Raw genomic sequence first — 26,023 nt, forward strand, 5'->3', positions numbered from 1 at the left:
CACAGTGAAGTGCTGGCGGACCAGCTCAGGGCTGTCCAGAGGGCCCGTGTGATAGCAGAGGGGCTCGGCCTCTCTGTACCGACGTGGGAGTGGCCCGCATCAGTCCCAGACTGATCCCTCAGGACCTAAATAAAGTTCTTCATACCATACCATAGGGTGGAGATTTAACATAAAGTAAAAATGTTATCAAGAGGCATTGAATATTCACCTGATTGCCATTGCGCACGCAGTGTTTGACAATTTGTTTTACCGGCTTTATGCTATGATTATTGCTTCGATCCCGCCGAATGCCGTTAGCAGTTACAGTTATTTGGGAGCTTGAGTCTAGCATGAAAGACCTCATGAAAATGGTCCAAATTTTCATACAGCAGACAGATAGCAGCAGTGTCCAAGAAGAAAGAAAATGCCGGTTTGCTTTTTATTCCTGTTTGCGGAACCTTTGGAAAAACTAAACAGATTGAGTGTAACTAGGGCATAAAAATATAAAGACTCATTCCTATTATTATTGAAGGAATTAATGGTATATATTTGTAATTACCTATGAAGCATAATTGCGCAGTGTTGTGCAGAATTGTTCATCGTACAACAAGAAAATTCCGGCGTATCGCCGAAACTCGCGCGCACCGTCGCCACGTGCACGCATGAAGAAGAAAACGGCAGCACGGTCGCACGTATCATTCCATGATTCGTATCCAATTTCCGCTTCAATAATAACGCCTTTAAGTTTCGACCCAAGAGGATACTCAAGAAAGTAGCAGAGACGGGGCCTCAGCAAGCTCATCTTCAAGACGGCACTTTCCTGTGCGTAAGAAATCACCGGTGAGCCCAGTATAGGCAGATAGATAGCGAGAGAGACATCTGCAACATAAAATAGACTATAGTTACGACTGCGTTCGCAAGGATGGCGTCAAGTAAAGACTCGGTTACGGTTAAGAATACAGACAAGGCCGTTCCCTCTTCCACCGAAGCGTTTCCCACGACGTTGCCCTCAGCCCGGCCTGGCTCGTCCGCTCAAGACTTCTCGGAAGATGGCCACCATCTACAACACCAGGACGGCATGTCTAGACCACAAGGTTTGCGCGAAACACAAGGGCCTGGGCCGTCGGAGGCACCACACGAAACGGTGTTCATGAGACCTGTCCAGCCCGTCGATACCAGAGGCAACTTTGGCTCTCCAGCGTCAGTGGCAGAAGGACAGCCCTCGGCGCAGCCAACGAATCTCAAACATGGAAGCTCCACTCAGCAACTCGATGCTGACGGGGCTACCGTCGGAACCACTTGTGCGAACGACTCGGTAATCGCGGATCAAAGGTCCACCCAAGGGTTAGATATCACCTCAGCCGACAAGTACCAACGCGGCTCGACCGAAGCGGAGGGCCCCTCACACGTAGCAAGTGCATCACTCTATGGAACGGCAGCATCCGCGCAGTTGCCTACAGTAGGGATATCGCGTCAGACTTCGGGCACGCGATCGCCCGCGATGAGTATCGAAGGTCATCATGCTTCGGGCAGGGTCACGAAGACGTCGAACAGGAGAAAACCGCATGGCGCTATATCCCCGCTCAGCACCTTGCCAACACACGCATCGACGTCTACTGCATCGAGGTCCCTTGCATCGAAGTCCCTTGCATCGAGTCCCCCCGCATCGAGGTCGCCTGCATCGAGGTCCCCTGCATCGAGGTCCCCTGCATCGACGTCCCCTGCATCGACGTCCCCTGCATCGACGTCTCCTGCATCGAGGTCCCCTGCTCCGAGGTTGCCTACATCGACATCTCCTGCATTGAAGTTCCCTCCTTCGGCTTCACCGGTCAGTATGATCATTTGCTCTCCGAAAACGGGGAGACGACCGTCAAGTACACCCCTGCTCTGGAAGCCCAGTATATGAGCGTAGTAACGTCTTGTGCTGCTTCTACACCTTGTACATACCGTTCTGGTCTAAGCTTGCTGGATGCCTTAAAAATTAGTACGTAGTAGTAGCAACAATACCACGTTGCATTCTTTGTAATCATTACTTGTGAAGCTTGTGGTCTACTCTTGAAACCAAGACTGACGTATTTTAGGAGACAAATAGCTTCAAGGAATACGACCCGCAATGTCACGATATCCGCAGTAAGCTTGTTTTTATCACCGATTTCCTGTTTGAAATACGAGAGAAACGTTGTTGTAGTGCCCCTTTTCTCGCATAATTTGCCCGCCGACGCGCTTGCCTTCTTTCCAAAGCATCCTCTTCAGAAACCTCTTCATGTTGCAGACGCAATTCTCTGGTTCCTTGCGTTTCCCGCGCGTTCGTTCACGCGGAAGCTCCCCCCTCTGTTCTCACTGCACATCGATAAGCCCCCCCCCCCCCCACACACACACACAAAATAAAAAAAAATCAGTTACCCTGAAAGGCGAAGCACCAATTGTGGCAGCAAATTAGTAAATAGCTGTACTAACTAAGGATAGTAGTTTTATCGGCCGTATGAAGTTGTAAGCATGCGCTTAATAATTAACAATGGTATAACGAGTAAGCGCGCCTGAACGAGGACGTAGAATAGCATCCCCTGCAGAAACACGCCCACTGATGATTCAGCGCACTGTCCTACCTTCCCTTGATAGCGCGGCAGCATCCTACGCAATTGGTCGCGCGACATTGCAGGTAGCTTTTCTACTCCCACTGTAATACCGAATCCGCGCCGTGCTGAAAAAAAGTTAGTCTCATGAAAAGAAATATGAAGGACTTATTTATTCTAGAAGAATTGATCTCGACCAGACGTACAGATTGTGTGCGGTATTCGTTTATATAAGAACGTGATCACCGGTTCAAAGGGTATTGCCAGGACGTATTACGCTGAAGTATAAGACTGCTCTTTCACCATTCCTGGAGGAGCACGGAACGTGCGCCTCGACAAACATGAGGCCATTGGTGGGAACCGAGTCCACATCCTCCTCGCATTAGGGCGTTCCGTAAAGCGGACATGTGTAATAATAGTCTGTACACTAAACTCGTACATATATTGTTCGGGAGATGTTCCAGTAGTGATTCATAGTGCCATGTCTCACTTGCGGTATTTCTCATGTGTCAGTCTCCTCTAGTGCAACTGCGGCTGTAAACGCACCAGGCGTCTCTACGCGCTTGCTTGTCCCCCAGAAAGGGTGTTCCAAAAGCCGTTTGTCAAACGGCTTTTGGAACACCCTTTCTTGAACACCTTTTCACCCTTTCTTGAACACCCGTTCTTGGAACACCTGCTTGAACACCACGTTCGTGGTGTTCAAGCGTTGGAGGCCAGATACGTGCGAAAAGGTGCTTGGAATAGGGTGAAAAAGTTTCGTTTTAAAATCAGTTTGAGCTGTGTTTGTCAATGACCCTTTTACAAAACCAAGAAATGCCCCTCTCACCCCGAGAGAAGGAAAAGAAGAGATAGATAAAGCAAGATGGATGGCGGCGCCTCTTTGAAGTTCCAGAAACAGCGTGCCGCCACGTCACGTATTCTGACGGTGTGAGCTCGGGCATAATTTTTTGCCTTCTTTATTTCTAAAGATGGCTTCACTTGATATTGCAACACAGCCGAATACTGAACTTTGACTAAGCTACCATGGGCCAAAGACGAGAAACTATATTATTTATGACGTCGCACTAACGTACCAAGTTGGAGTTGCGGCTCGACATAGAGAAAAATCTAAATTTGACCTTTATTTTCCCTCGTTATAATGAACTTATTACACAAAATTGAACATGAACGGTTTAAACAGTAATTTTTCAGTGTAAACTGTTTGAGTGTTTCTCTTTACCTAAAAAGCATCGTTTTTAGAAACTGTGAGGCTAGTCTATGGATCAGTGCCACGCCGGTCTTCCTCGCGATATGATGTCACAACGTCATAGTAATCAGGAGCTACACATAAGAAAACTAGCGAGAACGTATGAACTGGACTCGTGACCCGTTACTCTGAAGCATTGACTTGGTTGCGCACCCACATGAGTTTTCTTGCTACCGAGGATTTAGTCGGCCGAACAGGCAAGACGCTCTCAATCAATGCGCTAGCAGCCCATGAAAAAAGCAAAGGCTAGACTGGATGTTCGAGCCGTGGGGTGCCCTCCTCGGTGAGCCGATGTGCAAGCGCCGGCACTTCGTTTATATCGTCTCTGTACAAGACGCATCACATTATATAGGCTGGGGAAGCGCCGACGATCACACTGGACCGCAAAGTTTAGCAACGGCTGAATTTCGGAACAGTGAACTCGTCGTAGCGCTAAAAGGCACTTGGACAGAAGAACGACGGAGGCACACACAGCGCATCGTGTGTGTGTGTGTGCGTGAGTTTGCGTGCGTGCATGCGTGTGTGTGTGCGTGTTTGTGTGTGCGTGCGTACGTGTGTGCGTACGTGTGTGTGTGTGTGTGTGTGTGTGTGTGTGTGTGCGTGCGTGCGTGCGTGCGTGCGTGCGTGTGTGTGTTTCTTGTACTCCTGCCGCTGCGATTTTAACGCTGCAACTGGTTCACTGTCGCGCATTACCCGAAAAGCCCACATTGCTGCTCTATTTCCGAACAGTTTGGAACTGGTCAATGAAGTCCAAGAATAATCTGATGTTGCGCATAAAGCACAGGCGATACATTCGAACACCAGGCTGCTTTTCAAAGCTTCTCAGATGTTCAGCTTGTTCTCAAGCAACGTGGTTCGTAAACTTCTCCGGTGCAGCAGACAGCCAATGTTTTCGCAGCTTTCTGCTGACCGTGTCGGAATGCACGTCAACACTCGCGATTGAAGGCGTTACTGCTAAATTTTTAGAGACAAAAAGCTTCCGTGAAGATGGAGCGTCTCTGCTACTGAAATAGCACACTTTCTTTCCTCGGTACCGTGCATCCCTCGAGCCTTCTTGACCACTCTGCTGTTACACTCGTACATGGGCTTCGTCACGTATACGTGTTCGCGCATTCTGGCACGGTCGATTTGAATTCAGGTGGAGGCACTCCGCTTATCTTTATTAAATAAAGCCGTCTGTACACTGTATAGGTATGTTCCAAACAAATTTGATGGTGTTCCTTGTTTCAAGCAGCCAGATGTCAGCATCGCCTCATCGCTGAAGCATTGTCTTGTATATTTTAGTATGCAGGATTCAAGACTTGTAAGCATTTTCTTCAATTTATTTGTTTGCCCTGAATGTAGCGTAATCATTTCATCTGATCAAACATCCATTCCGTGTCTATTGTGGAAGCACGTGGAAAGCAGACAAAAAACTGCTGTAGGAATCTTGCTGCATCAATTACATTGTAATACATCTTGATCAGGCAGCAGAAAATAATTTCGCTAGATTTCTTACTTTTGCTGCACGCGAAAAAAAGATAGTTTGGGAATGAGAGTATTCCAACGCAGTGGTTTCATGTTAATGTGTTCATGAGTGCACGTTTGAGTAGAAAGCGTTTCAAACCGTTCTAAAGCACTGCTGAGTAATGGATTCTACAACGGTTTTCTTGTGGCGGCGCGGTCAGTAGAGAATGTCGCCTAATGACCTGCAACGCTGCCTTCGTCGGTGCCTCTTAGAGGTTGTGTGAAAAGGCCGTTGGAACATGCAGGTGGACATCGCCGTCGCTGGAGTCGTGACGGTGCAGGAACATGCGTTTTAGGTGTGTAGAAGAGGGTTTAGTAGAACAAATTAACAATACAGCGACATCACTTGAAGAGCCTCCGGTATATACATACGGCGAAGAAATTGAACCGGATAATTGTGACAGGGAGTATGCAAAGTCTTGTGTAGTCAGAAAACCAGACCCGCTACGAAATCTGAAGGATATGAGTAAGAAAATCCAGCGAAACACGCAACATACAAAAAGGTGGAAGATGATGGGATGATGCTGCAGGTGACCAGCCTCACGCCGTCGCCTTCTACATTTTTGTACGTTGTGTGCTTCGTTTAATACGTTGTGTATGGTTGGATTTTCACCTGCACTTATGTACGAACTGGCGCAGCGTTCGTCCTTGTTATCCCTCATACAGATTCGCTGTTGTCGACGCGTGAGTAGCTAGCATATTCTTACATCTCCGAAGGTTCCTTTTTTTTCCCCGAACAACTTTTTCTGCACACAGAGGTTTGCGAATGCTTTTTGTTCTCGACACGCTTGCGACAGATTCAATCAGAACTAGAGCTTCGCCGTAAAGCGCCCCTCTCTTCTTCCGTACTCCAGGACACTATTGATTCGTGGAAGTTTTGCGACAGTCCGACCTACGCGGACCTCATTTCGGGGCACTCAGCGAAAGCCGATGGTCGCTTGGTCTCCGAAGGGAGCGGGATTCGCCACCGTGATCATCCTCCGAGCAAAGCCGAACACAGTTCCGGCCGACCTCCGCACGAGCAGGGTCTCAAATCCAGGAAGCTGAGCCTCGTCCATGATACACCGAGCGGGTCTGTTGGCCGCGTTAAACCGCGGCTGATCAAGGCCACCGGGAGAACTGTAGACGCCCACAACAAAGAAAGGAAGGAGGATGTCGCAACGCCGTCAGTAACATTCGAACTGCTCGTACCTATATTAACCGTGTTTCAAACGATGCTATACCTGGTGGAGTTCGGTTAATATTTGGCCATCGTAAGGACGCAAGGAGAGGGACTCGCAACTTCCTTTAGTCACTCGTTTATTGTTGCTTCTCCGCGTTTGTCTGCCTGCTCTTGCGTGCGTGTGTAAGTCCAATAATCTTCGCTTTCCTGACTAGGGCCCCTGTATAGTGAACTATGTTCGGACTTACCGAAACTTCCCCCTCCTCAAGCCCATAAATTTCGATAATGGACCATGACATTCTGACGTTAACGCGATAATAACGAGAGGCCACTGGCATGTGAAGTCAACCCTCAGTTTAAAAAAAGCCCGTTCTTTCGAAATTTACAGCCTAATGAAGTACGCCTGATTTCTATACACACATTCATAAAGCGTATATGTGTCGAAAACCTCGCAGCAAGGAAGTGAACGTAACGTCTGACACGCTTTAACGCAGCTTTTGGGGAAAATATACTTAAAGAAACAAGTCACAGTTAACGTGTTGCGTTTAGATGGCTTGGTATTTTTTAACGCATTGCTCTATGTTATTTATTTGTGTATAGTATATCCTATATTGCTTATTGCTATATGTAATTACTGTATTCTAACGCCTCAAACCAGCACTGCGATGCCGGTTTGAGGCGGGCTAGGTTTTTTACTTAGGATGTACCTTTGCCGGTGCCTCAGAATTCCGTTCTCATCGTCATCTCTACGAGACGGCAACAGTTGTTCTGCCGTTCCAAGTGCAATAGTGTGTTGTCATCTCGAGACAGTTTTTGTCCCTTATGCCGCAATGGCTTAGTGCGACGAAGCTTACGCAGGCAGAAAAAAAGTGTATATTTTCAGCTCTTCAACAAATATTTGCAGCGTTTGGTAACTCTTATCGATCAACGTAACTTCCTGCTCGGCGAAAAATTCCTCGCGTCTCATTGTCTTGTGAAAATATGGTTTGCCTGCACGTCTTTCTAGCGACTGTTTCATAAGCAGCCCTAGTTCGTGCTGTGTAATCACCATAAAGAGCCGGGGTGGCACTGTGACGTTGCGGCGCATGCAACTGAAACCAAAACTAGTTCGTATACACAAGTATGACGGTGAATAATTTAGAGTGCCCTCACTTTTGCCAGAGTTTTTTATGGCATATGGAGGGTGTGTACCTACACTTAGCGTAAGATATATGACACGTGAAACTATGCCTAAAGCAGGGTAACTAAGCGTATGGTACCGTCTACGCTCCAAAATTCAGATAGAGACCTTCATCCTTCTTCAGTACGATATGTTAGTGATGGTGCATCAAAACACAACAGCTTTATGTACGTGCATCCTTTTGCCGTCGTTGCTCTTGAAATTTGGTAAAACATCGCGGCTGTGCCTGTTTTCCTTTACTTTAGCCTAGGGTGCATTTGTCGACAAATAGTGCACAAAATGTTTAGCCCGACAAAGACGCACTCAAGCCCTCCAGTACAAATATTTCACCGACAGCAAATGGGCTGTCGTCCCGACGAATGGGCTGAGCGGCACTGCTCCTAAGTCAATCCACTCAGGCTTGTACATAACTGGTTTACTCATGTAAAATGAGTATCTGCTCAGAAAATAAAGTGAAATACTTGATCTTACCTGCTGTCATTAAGAAATCTGAAAGCATAGCAGAACTGGAATTCCCGGTGTTAGAAAACCACAGAGCCGCGCAAAACATGGGATGCCCCGATTTTGCTATCTTCATCTAATGCTTGGTTGACTCGGTTTCTTTCGTCCTCACGTTCATTCCACGTCTGATCAAGGTTCTCTGTCTAATATTTGCCGTCTTTATACTTGGGACGACTACCGAAGCAGATGACCAAGCGAGATCCGACTTGTTATATCGCTGAGTGACTGGCGACGGTGAGTGGAGGTAAGCTCGAAAGACGCGCGAACTCGACCACTTCCCGTGCTTCGCCCCATTTATAATTCAAAAAAAGACAGAGCGTAAACTTTAATTTCAAATCAGCAAGATTTGAGTCCGGCGTCTTTTAGTGGGTCTGGGCACCCGCCGCGGACGCGGTTCCGAGACCTTGTCTCGAAGCGGCTTCCTCGGCTCGCTGGACGGCCCAGAGTTGTGTTGCCAGGTCAGAGCTGAGCAGTGCGGTCATCCAGCGTGACTGGAGGCTGGCGGAGGAAGAGACGGAGGGGTCGGCACTGCCCGACTTGTTTGTTAGGTCCCGACACTCCCATAGCATGTGATTTAGTGTGGCAACCTCGCCACACGATGTGCATCTGTTTGTAGTGTACATGTCTGGATACATGGCGTGCATGAGTCTGGGGTTTCTGTAAGAGTCTGTTTGTAATTGTCTGAAGTGTACTGTTTGCGTCCTGTCTAACATAGCGTGAGGGAATGGGTATATGCGTCTTTGTAATTGGTAGTGTGCCGTGATGTCGTGAAAAGTGGTCATACGATCCTCCCATGCCCAGACGTTTGCAGTACCCCGCGGGGGCTCTTCCTCCGATGCTGCTCGGTGAGTCAGGCCTCGAGCAACGCCGTGAGCCGCTTCGTTGGGGGTGCTCATTCCAGTGTGTGCCGGGATCCACAGCAAATGCCTTCGGTTATCAATGTCGGCCTCTCCCTGGTGTATGGGATGTCGCTGGAGCATCTGATAAGCCTCTTGCGAGATGCGCCCATTTGCAAAATTGCGAATTGCCGTTTGCGAGTCACAGATCACGTATGTAGCTTTGGTTTGTGTGAGGGCCAGTGCTATGGCCGCTTCCTCTGCCACTTCGGCATGTGCCGTGTTCACGGTGACGCTCGTGAGGTGGTTGCCTCGGTGGCTAGTAACTGCTGCCACGAAACTCTTCCTGTCTCGATAGCGGGCTGCGTCGGTGAAGACCGCATCCTTGTCGTTAGAGTAACTTTTGTTCATTTGTTGTGCCCTGGCTTTACGCCTCCCCGTGTGGTGTTGGGGGTGCATGTTGCGAGGCAATGGGGGTACGTATAGTTGCTCGCGTATGGGTCTTGGAATGTCTACTTTGACGCCGTGTTGCGAGTGGTATGTGATGCCGAGATTTCACAAAAAAGAGAAATAAAAAATAACTGAGGATGTTCGGCGACCGCTTGGAGCGCGCATGTTCCTTGAAACCGACACTAGCACTCGCGTTCCGGGGGTTGTTGAAAGCCCACGCAGAGCCCCCGACACCGATCTAACTTTCCCGCTAACTCCATAAGGTTCGTTATTCAGTCGCAGTGACCCTTGAACTGCGGTACATATTTTCTTACTAATTCACATGCCACCAGTCTTGCGTATCAGGAGAGGTGAGATGAAACCACCTATGACGCCATCAAACTATAGGTGGCTGGAAGATACCGCGTGCCTACCGGCCAGTCATCTGGAAGAGAGGCTACATTTCCTTGGCATCTTTATTTTTTCTGTGTATGGGCTTTAAGGTTGTCACGTGACGCTCCCTCCAACGCTTTCTTTTTTTTCTCCATGATCACGAATAGCGCCCAGGTAAACCTACTTTGCTCCCCCTCTGCTGTCCATACAGGACCGGATCGCCGAAGGGTTCTTCCTCTTCGCCTTTTCCCGCTCACGACAGTGGAGCCAAACAGCTGCTCGAGCACGGAACCGCGGCTGCTGCTTCCAGCCGGTCCGTAGCAACGCTAGTGCCTACTTCGCCGGAAGGGCCCCGTGATCCGCCGGCACTGCTACTTGGAGAGAAGGGCCGACTTGACAAGAAAGGGCAGCCGCAAATGCTTGTGAATTTAGGAGAGCCTCCGAAGGAAATAGAGAGCCCTGGATCCGAAACTGTAAGCGAGATTCACCCTTCGCCGGGCGTAGGAGGCGTTCAGAGTGTCAACAGTCCCACAAGTGGCTATGACTCCCCAGCGTCAGCAGACAAGGTACACGACGCTTGCCATCCTGTCGATTTGAGCCCGTTGGGGTGCCGTGGTAAAATTTCTGGATGGCACAAGAACGTGAGGAGAATGCGGCTAATGCCGACCTCTCTGTCTTTCTCGTGTTCTTCTCACGCTGTCGCAATATTCAGAACCTTTACGGTGGCATTTGCCCGTGGGAACTTGTGTTCTATTGTTACATAACTGAAAAGTTTTAATGGCCGAAAAAAAGCAGTGTATTGGCACCGTTATTTGTAAATTTGCATACTGCCTCGGAACTGCTTTTGTTGGCCTACTTGGTGCTTGCTAGAAGACATATTAAGCTTCCATTACCTCACGTGCTGTTTGCTTTCTGCTTTTACCAAGAATCTTAATCTCGTCAAAACGTGGTTTGCACATGCAGACCTTGCAGTGCGCTGGCAAATGTTCCACGCCATCTTTCATTAGATTTAGTTTGTTTTCCCTGGTTCGTTCATTTATGCTTTGTGCTTTATGTCCCACGTATGACTTGCCGCAATCAAGGGAAATTTCGTACACCAGACCCGCGGCGCATTTCCCGTAAGACGTGCCATGTTCTTTACCAGAGCCTCGCCAACTAGTCTCCTCGCGAATGGTTCTCCGGCTGAGTTGAACTGATTTGATGGGGTCAGAAATGGCAATGCGTACGCAATACCGACCTTCCACCCTCTTGAGGTTGTGGGACACCTTATGAACATAAGGAATCACTGCAGGTCTTACGGTTCTGGTACCTTTTACCTTCCGTAAAAGAGTTTCAGTGATTGATGCAACCAAGGAATCAGGGAACCATGCTGGTTTATGTCTCTTGATTTGATTATCTAACGAGCCCTGCATCGTGAGTGTACACGATTTCCTGAGTGCGGACTCCAAGCAGATGCATAGAAATTCCTCGCTTGACACTTCTGGAATAACAAGAATTACACGGCAGCAATCCTTTCTTGGCATGTGGGAAATACTGCCAACAAGCTTGCCCTTCATGAAAGGTTAATCTAAAATTTAAAAACTTCCGTGTGTTACACTGTGGCACTTCATGCGTAAACGAAAGCCCTTTGCCATGGTTCTTAAATATGTTGAAAATATCACCGCAGCGTTTCAGTGAACCTTGCCTGTTACAAAGAATTAAACAATCGTCCATATATCTAAAAACCTTTAAAATATATCAAGTGCTGTCCCGTGTAAAAGCCTCATCGAGCAGGCGATCAACAGTAAATAGGAATATGCTGCACAGCAGCGGTGCAATATATCAACCAATGCAAATGCCGTGTTTTTGCAAGAAAAGCTGTTTGTCGAAACGAATAAAGGTACAATTAAAATAGGCTTCTAATAGTGTCAAAGAGGACTCAAGCGTAACAGCGGCTGCATTTAAAAAAGTTAAGATGCCGCTTTTTTTCGATGGACATATTTAATCCAGCAAGAGGTACATCCTGTGGAATTAATTAAAATATATACTCATAATCTACAGAAAATGCATTGCGTAGGGATTTATTGTTTCGTAGAAATTGCACTATGTCTTGTGAATTGCCTGCCGAAAAAGGGTCACTTACATTAACAGATTTTTAGCAGCTTTAAAATGTGCCTACTAAGTAACAACTGCCACGTGTCTCTTTCGCTCACGATGCTCCTAAACGGCACGTTCGACTTGTGAACGTTTGCGCTAAAATATATTTTTAGCGCTGTGGCTCTACCATTGTTAATATCTTTGACCAACCTGGCCAACTTGTTTGGAAGCAGGCAAAGAGGGATCTTTTGTGGTACTTCCTAGAGAAATGTACGATGAGAAGGCCACAGAGGCTGCAAACAACAACTTTGTAGAGATTTGGAAATCGGAATTAGAGGTCAAGAGTAAAGTTGCCAGGCTATGTAAGGAGCTCAACTTGGATAACTCTGAAACCACGCTTTACGGATCGAGTACTTGTTGATTTTAGAAAAGTTGATTTGGAGCATGTTGATCATCTTTTCTCAGAGTTTGCAGAGATTAGTCAGTGGCTGTCGATTAGTAGCTACTGGGCACACAAGGTGTTTTCCCTTCTTAAGGATAGGAATTATAATACCTTCCCTCCACGAAGACGAAACGTACCATCTCGCCCATATTGCGTAAAACAACGAAAACATCGCCATTATAGTTTGATAATTTCTTATATTATGCGGTCGGGCCCTGAAGCTGACATAATACAATAGTGAAGTGCTGGCCGCAGTTCAGCTATATTAGGAGGGCCGTTGTATTCCTGAGTTGAGCTGCATTAGCACTCGAGCGACTTTCTATCTATTCTCTCTTTCTCTCTATTTCTCTCTTTTTATCTCTATTAGCTCGAAGGTTTTGGGATCGTTTCCCACCTGCGGCAGGTTGTTTTCTCATCCACTTTCATTTACATTATTTTTATCGTTTCTTTATTTCATTTATTAAGCACAAGTAATTTCCCCGGTGTTGTCCTCGGCGTCAGTGTTTATTGGCTTCTTATCATATTTCTCTGTGTTGTCCGTTTGTGGCTTAAGAAAGCTTCTACGAGAGGCCAAGGCCAAAAAAGCGTGTTGCTTCTGCCCGGGAGGCCTTAAATATCCTACAGGACTCCGGGCGAGGTCAACCACCCGGGCCACATTTTATTCGCACATGGCAAAGCCACGCATGAATAAGTGCGGAATGGTCCAAACCCCACGTGGTTGAGTGCGTGGCGTTCGCAACACACCCACCCTCACTGTACTTACCTTAAAAGCAAGAAAAGCTTTACCAGAGCAGGCATCATGGTTTTGGCTTAATGAGCCGCAAGATTTCGGCATGCAACGCTTTAGCAATCATCTCTCAGTTGCGGCAATAAACAGCAACATTTTTTGCGGAGTGAAACACTGCATGACCCTCGGCGTAACGCTAATGACTTATGCATGATATCGTACGTCTTCCACTCATTGGGGTGAATTACCTGTACGCTCTCACGCGCAGGCCTAACAGGTTTAGTTGTGGTGCCGCGTCCGTACTAGGGGTATCCTAGGATACGTGTCCATCAGTTCCGTATGCTTCGATTTCTATCCGCCCACACCACATAAATCCTGGAAAAAAAATTAGTGAGACACACAAAACTAATTTATTGAAAATATTCTCTTCAGGGCGTACAGTGTTCTCCCCTGCTAAAGGAAACAATCTGGTGTGTGACTCTTACTTTGCACGCACTCTTGTTGCGAAGTAATGCCGATTGAATCTATCTAAAAGCACAACGCATGGCTATAGAAGTGCGCCAGCGTCACCAACGACGACTCATCTGCCGCAAACCTGGCCAATACTACACCTGCCAGAGGTTAAAAGAAAAAGAGATCAGTTTCCTTAGAGGTACGCATTCCATTTAAGTGTACAAGGCACTGTACTTCTTTATGGCCCGACATTTCCTCTATTCACTCGGCACACCACTGGTACGCCACAGTGCAGTGTCGATCTGCACGCTTGGCAAGCCATCAATCACATTAGATAATATCGTCGAAAGCTGTGTCGTGCGCTATCTTTGAAAATACCAAATTGACTGATGGGAGCCCCTCCGCTGTTTTCCTCTCTCAGTTGCTTTTCGACCCGCACCAGTCTCAGCTGGTGCTGAACGTGAAAGCCCTGAGCCCGACGCCTGGGAGCTCGCCCAGGAAGGCCAAGGCTGGGCAGCGGTTTCCGCACATCAAGAACATGTCCTGGCCTATGGCGGATCTGAGGAAGTTCAGATTGAGCAGGGTGAGTGCTACGTTCCAACATCGTCCCTAACAGATGCCTTGATTAGAGATTACTGCTATGTGGGATAGTTATGGTAGCTGGCTGGCAGGTGGGCAGGCAACTGACGGATATCGACAAAGGAAACCATTTACTGGCGGAGGTTGGGTGTACAAAAAAAAACCACACCACAGTAGTAGTAGTGACGATAGTCGGTGACTGCATAGTCGGTGGTCCTCAGATCCAGTGATCCTGCACGAGTTTCGTTCGCTATTATTACATGTGTCATAGCAAGTTGAAGCGTCCTGAGCAATGGCGGAGTTTGTGTACAGTTTCATTGGACCGTTACCTTTTAAACAGAGCGATAGTGACGTAACGCAGTGTATGCAACCAGATAGAGTGAGCTCGAGCCGCACAAAAATGAAAAGGTGATATGTTTTCGGAGATGTATGTATGTATGTATGTATGTATGTATGTATGTATGTATGTATGTATGTATGTATGTATGTATGTATGTATGTATGTATGTATGTATGTATGTATGTATGTATGTATGTATGTATGTATGTATGTATGTATGTATGTATGTATGTATGTATGTATGTATGTATGTATGTATGTATGTATGTATGTATGTATTTACGAGTGCATGCGCGCGTTTGTGTGTGTGTGGGCGTTGCATGTGCGTGTGTTTGTGCGTGTGTGGTTTCTCACGTGCGCCTTCTCTAATACCGCAGTGTCTTTTTTCTGGTCGGAGAATATTCTTGGTAAATGTAAATTTCCAAGACAGTTAATGCGCCTGTGGTCTCGCCTGTGTTTCTTTTTCTTATCCATTTAGTTATGAATGCCTTTTTTGATGCTGTAATAAATCACTCAACGAACAAAGCAATCAACCACTCAAGCCACACTTCTCGCCATGCCCTTTGTCAATGGCTGCAGGGCACGCTTCCTTCTATGTCGTTGGTGCACCACTCGACTAAGCGAGCGAGGGTGCAAGAAACGCTCGGACTCCGGGGACAGTGGGTCGTGGCTTCCGTACTCGCGCTCGCGATCATCGTCGTGGTGTTGGTCATCGTGTCGAGATGGACCGTGGTCACGGAGAACCGAGGAATTCAGCTCTGCAACTCTGCCGCTTGCCACAAATACGCTGGGCATATCTTACTGCAGGTGAAAGTGAATCAAGTCCGGGTATCTTGAAGTACCAGAAGAAGTTAGCATGACTATAGCATCAATCAATTCGCCTTAACTTCACTATAGTTCCGCAGTGTCGTAGGCTACATTCCTGGCCGCGCGGCTGCATTTCGATAGGTCTGAAATGGGAATACGAGCGTCTGCTAAAGTCAGGGTGCACTTTCAAGAGTTCTAGCTGCATAAAAATTATCTAGGGGCCTTGATTATGCGGCGTCTGCCACTGCCTCGTATTACCGCGACAGCGTTAAGGGCCCCGTGTCACAGAAAATCCGGCGTCAGCATCCAGCGTCCCGCATCCGCTGCGAAAAGAATTTCGAATAAAATTTGGAGCCACACATACCCAACCACTCTTCTACTGCGAGAGTTTCTAATACATTGTACAGTAAAAGCTCGTTAATTCGAACCGCAAGGGAAAGCCGCTTCAGTTCGAATTAACGAAAGTTCGAACTAACGAAAGTGAAGGAGAGCAACAGTACACTGCGATTTGGAAGCAGTAGGGCATGTCAGAAATTTGGCGTGTGAGAAAGTGATCAAGTTGAAGCTCTGGGTCCGACTGTGCCACGCGACCGATGTCGACCGAAACGAACGTTAGCCGAGGCTTAACACCATCACAATGAATCGCGACGGCCGATACCTCCTAAGCTGAAAACAGAGGTGCACAACTGATGAAGACTGCCGAGACAAAGATGCTGAACACGTGAAGGTGGCGAAGGCCCTGATCCGTTGGTTCTTGATTGCAAGCGCAGCTGCGACGTACTTGATTCGCTGTGTTTTGGCGCTTGCCGTGCCATCTCCGCGCAACATTAGCAGCTGTACAAAATTTGCAAAGCCTCCGAGATTCGCAATGGGCAAGAAGTCTCGGAGGTTGCATAGAACGGAGAGGCGGCAGCCACCGCTGCCTTCTGGCTGACGCCGCGTCGGTTAGATTTTTTTTCGATTTTGCCTTCTCTCGCAGTTCTCTCCGTTTCATAGTCAATACAGCCTAGTGCGTAAGTAGTAGGCGCGTTTCTCTGGCCGTGCGCCAGGCGAGCGTAGTTCGAATCATCCGTGAGGGAACCTTCTCGCGTTCGAGTTAACGAACTTTTTTATACATAGACATCTGTGGAGCTTGGCCAGACCAAATTGTACAGTTCGAATTATCCATAAGTTCGAATTATTGAAGTTCGAATTAATGAGCTTTTACTGTATACCAATCTTTACAAAGTTATTTCTCCGAGTTTTGAGAACAGCAGCCCAAAAACAAATGTATTACCTCATATCAGACTGAAATAATAAAAATGCGAAACAATAACGGGGGGGGGGGTATTCTCTAAGTTTTCACCTAGTAGACTGTTCAGTTCGGACGCTGATGATTAAATGCAGCTGTACGAGAGAGGAGGAGACGAGCGGCCGCTGCCAATCAGCAGCGGCCAAAATGGGCAGTCCACTAGGTGGACTCATGCAAGAGACCACCCACGCAAGAGACCGCCTTTCTACCAGAAAGCTTGCCTTCTTGCATAGCGTTCGCCGCCAGCGTTTCCAGTTAAGCGTTATGGTTAAGAAAAACCTGACGTTGCCGGAAAGCACGAAAAGCAATCAGGGGTCATTGAATGCTATCGCGTTCCACTCATAACGGCGAAGCTTAATCGTCCTCCAATTTTTGTGTGCATTAGACAGACAGACAGGACAAAGAAAGCAAGAAAGAATGGCAATAGATAGATAGATAGATAGATAGATAGATAGATAGATAGATAGATAGATAGATAGATAGATAGATAGATAGATAGATAGATAGATAGATAGATAGATAGATAGATAGATAGATAGATAGATAGATAGATAGATAGATAGATAGATAGATAGATAGATAGATAGATAGATAGATAGATAGATAGATAGATAGATAGATAGATAGATAGATAGATAGATAGATAGATAGATAGATAGATAGATAGATAGATAGATAGATAGATAGATAGATAGATAGATAGATAGATAGATACTGGTTCATTGTAGTAGGCAGGAAATTGTCGAAAACTGTTGCAGCAACACTTCTCTACGAAAGCAGCCAGTTGTACAGGTTTCTAAAGGAACGAACTCCTGCATCGTAGACGCGTTCTTGAATGATACTTCACCCCATCGCCAGGTGAACCGATCTCTGGATCCCTGCGAAGACTTCAGCAAATACGCCTGCTCGGCGTGGTCTCCTCCGGGGACAAGGGCACACTACGCCACGTCAAGCTTCACGCAGCTCATCCGTGCATGGTTCGAGGGCTTCAGCGGCCTCCTACTGGGCGCCTCAAAGCGCGGATTCACGGTCGCTGACGGGCCAGCAGCCATGCTACGGGCTTGCGTAAACCCCAACACCAAGGCGGGCGTGCCAGGCATACAAGAGCTACGGGACCTAATGGCCTCCGTCCACCTCAATTGGCCCGACCCGCCTGATGACGAGGGCAGCCCGCTGGGAGTCTTGCTGCGACTAGCCTATAATTTCGGAGTGCGTACCGAAACCTACCATGTCATCACGGGGACAGGGGCCTTATACGTACACAACGCTTACAATCGGGCCCAACTGCACAATCTAGTGAAACCATTTACATCGAGATTGTTATGACATATCTACGGATTTTGCGAAGAATAAACACAATACTTCAAAACACCAACTAGAAAATTTCAGTATTCTTGGGGCAAGGCAATTGTACAGGAAGATACCATGTAAAGAGATTTAGCAATCATTGTGATAATTTCAAAATTGAAATCCCATTGGTGCTTGAAAGTTGTACATTATAAAGATGTAGGTATTTTAGGAGGGCGTTAGTGTGACAGCCAGTAATTCGCTAGTGCGTTCCATGCCTACTTCGATGTGCGTTTCTTTCGTCAAATGCTGCTCTGCTTTAGAGTTGCCTGGAATCTTGACGCAGTTTTCTGCACCAACTAAACTTGAATGAGCCTGTCAATGTTACGCATGATCGGCACCGTATGTGGAATGAAGGCTAGCCGCTGTTTTCTGTCGTTTCTGCCATGGCTCCCTATGTACTAACAGATTTGATCCAGCTATAAAAAAATAAGGTAGCTGTAGGGTGTGTTCCTGTGACAGCTATAGAGTACAGTTATTCCATTTTGACTTTATTGGATTCTCATGACCTCAAACTTACATAACCGACAAAGAGTAGCTGCCGGTGACGCGGGTGGTTGCTACACCACAATTAAACGCTCTCCTCGTTTACAGGGGGTGGCTATCGTTTGATTTCAGAGCGAATAGCATTGCTTACCGCAACGAGTTTTCCTCCTCTAGTTGGCTGACAAGAGGCCAGCAGCAGGCTGAAGAGGAAGAAAGTTTCGGTGAGGTCGAGCTAGGGCAGTCCAAGGAAATAACAGGATCAGGAGAGCGGTACCGGCGCCTCCGATTGGTCCGCTTCCCCTTACTCAGCCTGATGTAGTCATCATTGCACACCGACAACGATTGCGACGGTGTGCAACGGAGCATTAAAAATGTCACCAACATGGATTCTCATCATCATCATCGTCAGGCTAGTTACGCCCACTGCAGGGCAAAGGCCTCTCCCATATTTCTCCAACTACCCCGGTCATGTACTAATTGTGGCCATGTTGTCCCTGCAAACGTCTTAATGTCATCCGCCCACCTAACTTTCTGCCACCCCCTGCTACGCTTCCCTTCTCTTGGAATCCAGTCCGTAACCCTTAATGACCATCGGCTATCTTCCCTCCTCATTACATATCCGGCCCATGCCCAATTCTTTTTCTTGATTTCAACTAAGATGTCATTTACCCGCGTTTGTTGCCTCACCCAATCTGTTCTTTTCTTATCCCTTAACGTTACACCCATCAATTTTCTTTCCATAGCTCGTTGCATCGTCCTCAATTTCAGCAGAACCCTTTTCGTAAGCCTCCAGGTTTCTGCCCCATATGTGAGTACTGGTAACACACAGCTGTTATACACTTTCCTTTTGAGGGATAGTGGCAACCTGCTGCTCATGATTTGAGAATGCCTGCCAAAGGCACCCAGCCCATTCTTATTCTGGTTATTTCAGTCTCATGATCCGGATCCGTGGTAACTACCTGCCCTAAGTAGATGTATTCCCTTACCACTTCCAGTGCCTTGCTACCTATCGTAAACTGCTGTTCTCTTCCAAGACTGTTAAACATTACTTTATTTTTCTGCAGAATAATTTTCAGACCCACCCTTCTGCTTTGCCTATCCAGGTCAGTGAGCATGCATTGCAATTGGTCTCCTGAGTTACTAAGCAAGGCAATATCATCCGCGAATCGCAAGTTGCTAAGGTATTCTCCATCAACTTTTATCCCCAATTCTTCCCACTCCAGGTCTCTGAATGCCTCCTGTAAGCATGCTGTGAATAGCATTGGAGAGATCGTATCTCCCTGTCTGACGCCTTTCTTTATTGGGATTTTGTTGCTTTCTTTGTGGATGACTACGGTGGCTGTGGAGCCGCTATAGATATCCTCTAGTATTTTTACGTATGCCTCATCTACACCCTGATTCCGTAATGCCTCCATGACTGCTGAGGTTTCGACTGAATCAAACGCTTTCTCATAATCAATGAACGCTATATATAAGGGTTGGTTACATTCTGCACATTTCTCTATCACTTGATTGATAGTGTGAATATGGTCAATTGTTGAGTAGCCTTTACGGAATCCTGCCTGGTCCTTTGGTTGACAGAAGTCTAAGGTGTTCCTGATTCTATATGCGATTACCTTAGTAAATGCTTTATAGGCAACGGACAGTAAGCTGATCGGTCTATAATTTTTCAAGTCTTTGGCGTCCCCTTTCTTTTGGATTAGATTTATGTTAGCTTTCTTCCAAGATTCCGGTACGCTCGAGGTTATAAGGCATTGCGTATACAGGGTCGCCAGTTTCTCTAGAACAATCTGACCACCATCCTTCAACAAATCTGCTGTTGCCTGATCCTCCCCAGCTGCCTTCCCCCTTTGCATAGCTCCTAAGGCTTTCTTTACTTCTTCTGGCGTTACCTGTGGGATTTGGAATTCCTCTAGGCTTTTCTCTCTTCCACTATCGTCGTGGGTGCCACTGGTACTGTATAACTCTCTATAGAACTCCTCAGCCACTTGAACAATCTCATCCATATTAGTAACGATATTACCGGCTTTGTCTCTTAACGCACACATCTGATTCTTGCCTGTTCCTAGTTTCTTCTTCACTCTTTTTGGCTTCCTCCTTTGAGGGCCTGTTCAATTCTATCCATATTATAGTTCCTGATGTCCGCTGTTTTACGCTTGTTGATTAACTTAGAAAGTTCTGCCAGTTCTATTCTAGCTGTAGGGTTAGAGGCTTTCATACATTGGCGTTTCTAGATCAGATCATTCTTCTCCTGCGATAGCTTAGTGGTTTCCTTTCTAACAGCGTTACCACCGACTTCTATTGCGCACTCCTTAATGATGCCCATGAGATTGTCGTTCATTGCTTCAACACTAAGGTCCTCTTCCTGAGTTACAGCCGCATACCTGTTCTTTAGCTTGATCCGGAATTCCTCTAGTTTCCCTCTTACCGCTAACTCATTGACTGGCTTCTTGTGTACCAGTTCCTTCCGTTCCGTCCTCAAGTCTAGGTTAATTGATGTTCTTACCATCCTATGGTCACTGCAGCGTACCTTGCCGAGCACGTCAACATCTTGTATGATGCCAGGGTTCGCGCAGAGTATGAAGTCGATTTCATTTCTAGTCTCACCATTCGGGCTCCTCCACGTCCACTTTCGGCTAACCCGCTTGCGGAAAAAGGTATTCATTATCCGCATATTATTCTGTTCTGCAAACTCTACTAATAACTCTGTGCTATTCCTAGAGCCTATGCCATATTCCCCCACTGACTTGTCTCCAGCCGGCTTCTTGCCTACCCTGGCATTGAATTCGCCCATCAGTATAGTGTAATTCGTTTCGACTTTACCATCGCCGATTCCACGTCTTCATAGAAGCTTTCGACTTTCTGGTCACCATGACTGCATGTAGGGGCATAGACTTGTACCATCTTCAATTTGTACCTCTTATTAAGTTTCACAACAAGACCTGCCACCCTCTCGGTAATGCTATAGAATTCTTGTATGTTACCAGCTTTTTCCTTATTAATCAGGAATCCGACTCCTAGTTCTCGTCTCTCCGCTAAGCCCCGGTAGCACAGTACGTGCCCGCTTTTTAGCACTGTATATGCTTCGTTTGTCCTCCTAACCTCACTGAGCCCTATTATATCCCATTTACTACCCTCTAATTCCTCCAATAACACCGCTAGACTCGCCTCACTAGATAACGTTCGAACTTTAAACGTTGCCAGGTTCAGATTCCAATGGAGGCCTGTCCCTTAACGTTACACATACCATTCCCCTTTCCATAGCTCGCTGCGTCGTTCTCAATTTCAGTAGAACCCTTTTCGTAAGCCTCCACGTTTCTGCCCCATACGTGAGTACTGGTAAGACACAGCTGGTGTAAATCTTTCTCTTGAGGGATAATGGCAACCTGCTGTTCATGATCTTAGAATGCCTGACAGATGTCGAATGAGAGCGATGTTGTATACGTGCCTGAAATGGCTCGGGTACATACACTGCCCCGCAATATATTTATTACACGCGAAAAATCAATTCTCGGCCGAAGTTCAAGCTACACAGTCCCGGATCCATCACTGCAAACCCATTTCCATATCCCTTCGGAACACATCTCCTAGTCTCCAGCTATTCCAAGAATGTGTTGTTCGGCATATTAATGCTTCTTTAGTGCGTACTCGCCCCATTCTTGTGGTGACATTCCGCAGTTTTGTGAAGCCGCGGTGAGAGAGACGTGCCACCTTGGCGTCACCTGGAAACATTTTCACCAATCGCGGAAGGCTAATGTTGACAAACTACATAATTGGAAAGAATCAGTTTTATTTAGTTTGGCCTAATCATGCAAAATGAGCCTGTACAAGTCGTCTTATCATGGAGAGTTCTCACAGATTTTGAGGCGTCTCCTGACCGACAGGCAAACTGGATATGGTTCCATAAATGTTTGGCTAATCACGATAATAAAAGCAATAGAAAACAAACACATTGCAATAACTTTGCACTATAGGTCCCCTGCTTACAGCATGCTATGATCACGGTAGCAAATAAACCTTTTTGGAAGACTGTGAACATCAGATTTGTCGGTTGTCGTTGGTCTTTATCAGCCAGTAGGAACGCGTTTTGGAAGCGCTGGAGTGGATAACGAGATTTAACTTCCTTTCACTACATAAACCTATTCGCCCTTGAGAAGCGGTTCTGTAAAGCACAAATTTAGAAGCAGCCTATGTGATAAGCTATTAATAGACGGCTCAAGAGGCCACTGAAGCACCCAAGAGTTTAGCGGTAATTTCTCTGATCGGAAAGCACGAAATGACGCTTATGCTTGGTTGGACTTTAGACGATGGCCTATGAATGAGAACGACACCATTCACAAATTAGTTCTATTTATTTCAGTAATCAATCTCGAATTTTTTTCATCTGACCGATGATTTTGAGTACTGGTGTTATACGAAGTGTATTTATCTTTTTTTTTAGAGCTAGAGCACTAAGGTTTCAGTGAAGTTCGTCGCGCATCGTAGCCTGTTTATACGCGTATAACCGCTTACAAAAAGGGCACCGAAACCCTCTTGCGCAGTGCACGTCAATAGAAATCTATGGCCTGCATTCATAAAAATCCTGCATTGCAGGTACGAACCTGGTTTACCATTCGCGTGTACCGGCGTAACACCAGCCACACCAGCACTGTCCACCTCAGCCCGGCCGACGCCATCAGCTTCGCCGTAAAACACCACAGGCGTGTGACGGCTTCAAAAGCTAACGAGCTTTTATGGCGAGTTTTCTACTTCCGCTTCCAGGAGTTCGGAAACGGAAGCACTGCGCCGAACGATGCTGCCATAGAGAGGTCCGCGGCGATGCAGACCTTCGTCCTTGAGCACATCTTCGAAGCCAAGACAAACCCGACAGGTCGTCCCGCATGTTTTGTTATGTCCGCCCTGGATGGGTACACAGCCAACATTTCATCCGAGGAGTGGATCGCAGAGATAAACGAGGTGATCCCCAGCGCCCATGTGTCTCCTTCGGACAACATCAGTGTGAGTGATCTTGCGGTTCTCGAAGCGATCGACGCTATCTTCAAGTCCTTCACTCGCCGGGACATTATGGATTACTTGGGCTGGCAGCTGGCACAGTTGTACGGTCCGTTGGTTGATCCGATGCTGTCCAAGGAGTACTTCGGAGACGCGGAGCGCACTGCGATCTACCTGCCTCAGGTGTGCTCCCGTGTGGTTGAGGCATCATATCCGGGTTTGGCGGCAGCACTGCACTACCTCACGCGCCTCGACCAGTCGGCACGGAATGCCGTCAGGATGACGCTGGAGAGTGTCCTCAACACCCTGGCCACCCTAGTAGAAGGCGTCTCCTGGCTGGACGAGGCCACGAAGGCTGCGGCTGCAGCTCAGCTTCGAAGTGTGAAAATCCGCATGTGGCCTCCTCCGTGGATCCTGGAAAAAGAAGCCCTAACGCGCATCTACTCTCACTTCCCGGTCAACGCCACTTCGCTCATGGAATTCCTGAAGCTGTCCCGAAAAGCGATAAGGAAGCTCACCGAGTCGGAGCCGGAGTTCGAAGAGCTGCTTTCGAGTCCGCTGAGTGGCTCACTGCCTTACTTCAGCTACGACCAAGCCCTCAGCGAGGTGTCGATATCAGCAGGCGCTGTCCAGTTCCCGCTGTTTGTCCCCGGTGGCACTGCAGTGATGAACTACGCTGGACTTGGCTTTTCGTTTGCGCTGCAGTTGGTGAGGTTTCTCGAAAGCTTTACCCGCACGATGATGGCCGAGCGACGATGCACAAACATAAGCAACGGCAACTTTACATCGTACACAGCTGCGCTTCGCAAGAGGTCTTCGTGTCTTGCGCCGGCTTACAAAGGCAGCTTCTTCCCAGAGGTGGTAGCCTTGGAGGCCACTCACGCCGCATTCCTCAACAATGTCGGCGGAGCTCTTGACGGCGAGGGTCTCATTACAGAGTTCTCCAATGAGCAGATCTTCTACATCGCACTCTGCTACTTCCAATGCGGCCGTCATCGTGGCTTACGTGGTTTCTTCAACCAATGCAACAAGGCGGTTATGTACTTCTCGGATTTCGCGGGTGCCTTTAAGTGTCCCGTCGGGTCTCGCATGTACCCTAGCGGCAACTGTCGCTTCTTCTGATTCTCACGCTATAACCTTGGGCAGACTGTCAATAACCCGCAACATTTGTCAGTGGGCTTTCATTGAGACAATGCTGTTTTTTTCTATTTTGTTTTTCATTTGATTCGTTTAGGACAACGTTCGTTGAGGATATTGTTTGTGGTTTCTACACATGGGAGCTGCCAAAGAAAATGTCTTAAACCTTCCACTAACAATTCGCTATGGGGCTATAGGTTATTGTCGCATAAAAGCAGCCCCCCCCCCCCTCCCCGCAACTAACAGCAGTCTAATTATTGGAGGAGAGCGTACGATATTGTACGCATGGTTTAGCCTGAACACGCAATTTTCGTGCTATAAGGGTTCAAAGGGATGACGTAGCGCGTCTTCTGCTGCTGTCACATTTTCGTGTGAACCTAGCATTTATTGCTCTGTGACTGTCTGGTTGGCGGCTGAGTCACAGCGCCTATGCAGTGTGCTTGGTGAAATGTTTGTGTCTTCCATATATGTAGAATTCTGCGCATTTTGGGACTAAAAGGCCTACAGTATAGTGGCCATGACGAAAACTTGAGTTACCTAAGTTACCCAATGTTTTTATTTATTTCAAGTATTAAACGGCGGATTTCATTTAGGTTTTGCATTACTCTATCTGCTACAAAAGAACGAACCACTTGGAATCTTTGCTGACAATACAGTCACATCATGCACAGCATTCGCACTGCAATCAGCAACATCGCGATATTTACATTTGACGCCGTTTTGTTGCAACGGAAAAATAGACGTGAAAATGCCTCTTCGCAATCTGTGCTCTCCGTGAACATTTCCCATTTCAGACAGAAGACATTGTCCACACGAGTTCCGCCTTGATTGACAACGCTTGTTTTCTTAGACTGTTTTCTCAGTCTTTTGCTAATTAGTAAACAAAACTTTCGAATAAATTTTTTACTTTTCTTGCAACATCAAAATTGATACTTTTTAGTTTTTCGTTGCCTATTTAGATGCATTCTACTATCTGCGCAACTTTACCGCTTTAAAGCAAGATTCCGAGAGTAAAGATGCTAGATCTTAGCAAAAACGTTGGCTTTCAGATGTCTGGATTTCTTAGTCTTTCCTAGACCAGTTAGCTCATGGGTATTGGGCTTAACTCATAAGGTCTACAGCAACGGCCCATTCCTTTCTATTGTACCGCTGAAGGATAAGACTGCTCCTTTTTGTGTTCCTGCAAGGCTAAGTATAAATTTCAAGATTTCTACATTCCTTTTCTTCCCTTGTGATCTTCTTCATTCACATACGTAGTCCAATTTCTATTCCTAAGAATAGCATTAACGTTTTGCTGCCATAAAAGTTGACGCGTTTTAGTATGATACATCATCATGATTAAAATAGCGCATGCTAAATCACCATAAAGTTGTGAAAATTACTTTTAAGGTTGTAAAATTTAAATACATGAAACAATGAATTAGATGTTTTGAATGTTTGTAGAAAAACAGTTTCCTGAAACGTGCACGAAATTTGTCACTATAGGCTGATAACAAAAACGAAAAAGATCCGTGGACATTTAAGCACTTTTATGGTGGTGT

General features: G+C 46.8%; 1 protein-coding gene across 1 annotated transcript; it reads left to right on the plus strand.

Moving 5' to 3' along the window:
* The first annotated feature begins 665 nt into the window (after positions 1–665).
* Positions 666–25,288, plus strand: LOC135916962 (endothelin-converting enzyme 2-like). The gene is made up of 7 exons (XM_070540748.1): positions 666–1,807; positions 6,159–6,469; positions 10,017–10,371; positions 13,925–14,086; positions 15,002–15,229; positions 17,379–17,729; positions 22,947–25,288. The coding sequence occupies exons 1-7, from the start codon at positions 902–904 to the stop codon at positions 24,465–24,467; spliced, it is 3,834 nt and encodes a 1,277-aa protein (XP_070396849.1). The 5' UTR covers positions 666–901; the 3' UTR covers positions 24,468–25,288.
* The last annotated feature ends 735 nt before the right edge of the window (positions 25,289–26,023 follow it).

The sequence above is a fragment of the Dermacentor albipictus genome, chromosome 6, assembly GCF_038994185.2.
Source record: "Dermacentor albipictus isolate Rhodes 1998 colony chromosome 6, USDA_Dalb.pri_finalv2, whole genome shotgun sequence".
Lineage (NCBI taxonomy): Eukaryota > Metazoa > Arthropoda > Arachnida > Ixodida > Ixodidae > Dermacentor > Dermacentor albipictus.

Bases quoted from the DNA above. Each gene is read 5' to 3' on its own strand.
- LOC135916962 (XM_070540748.1), top strand. From the start codon at position 902: ATGGCGTCAAGTAAAGACTCGGTTACGGTTAAGAATACAGACAAGGCC. The intron at 15,230-17,378 runs GTGAAAGTGAAT...CCCCATCGCCAG, and splicing joins CTGGGCATATCTTACTGCAG to GTGAACCGATCTCTGGATCC. The intron at 17,730-22,946 runs GTGCGTACCGAA...CCTGCATTGCAG, and splicing joins GACTAGCCTATAATTTCGGA to GTACGAACCTGGTTTACCAT.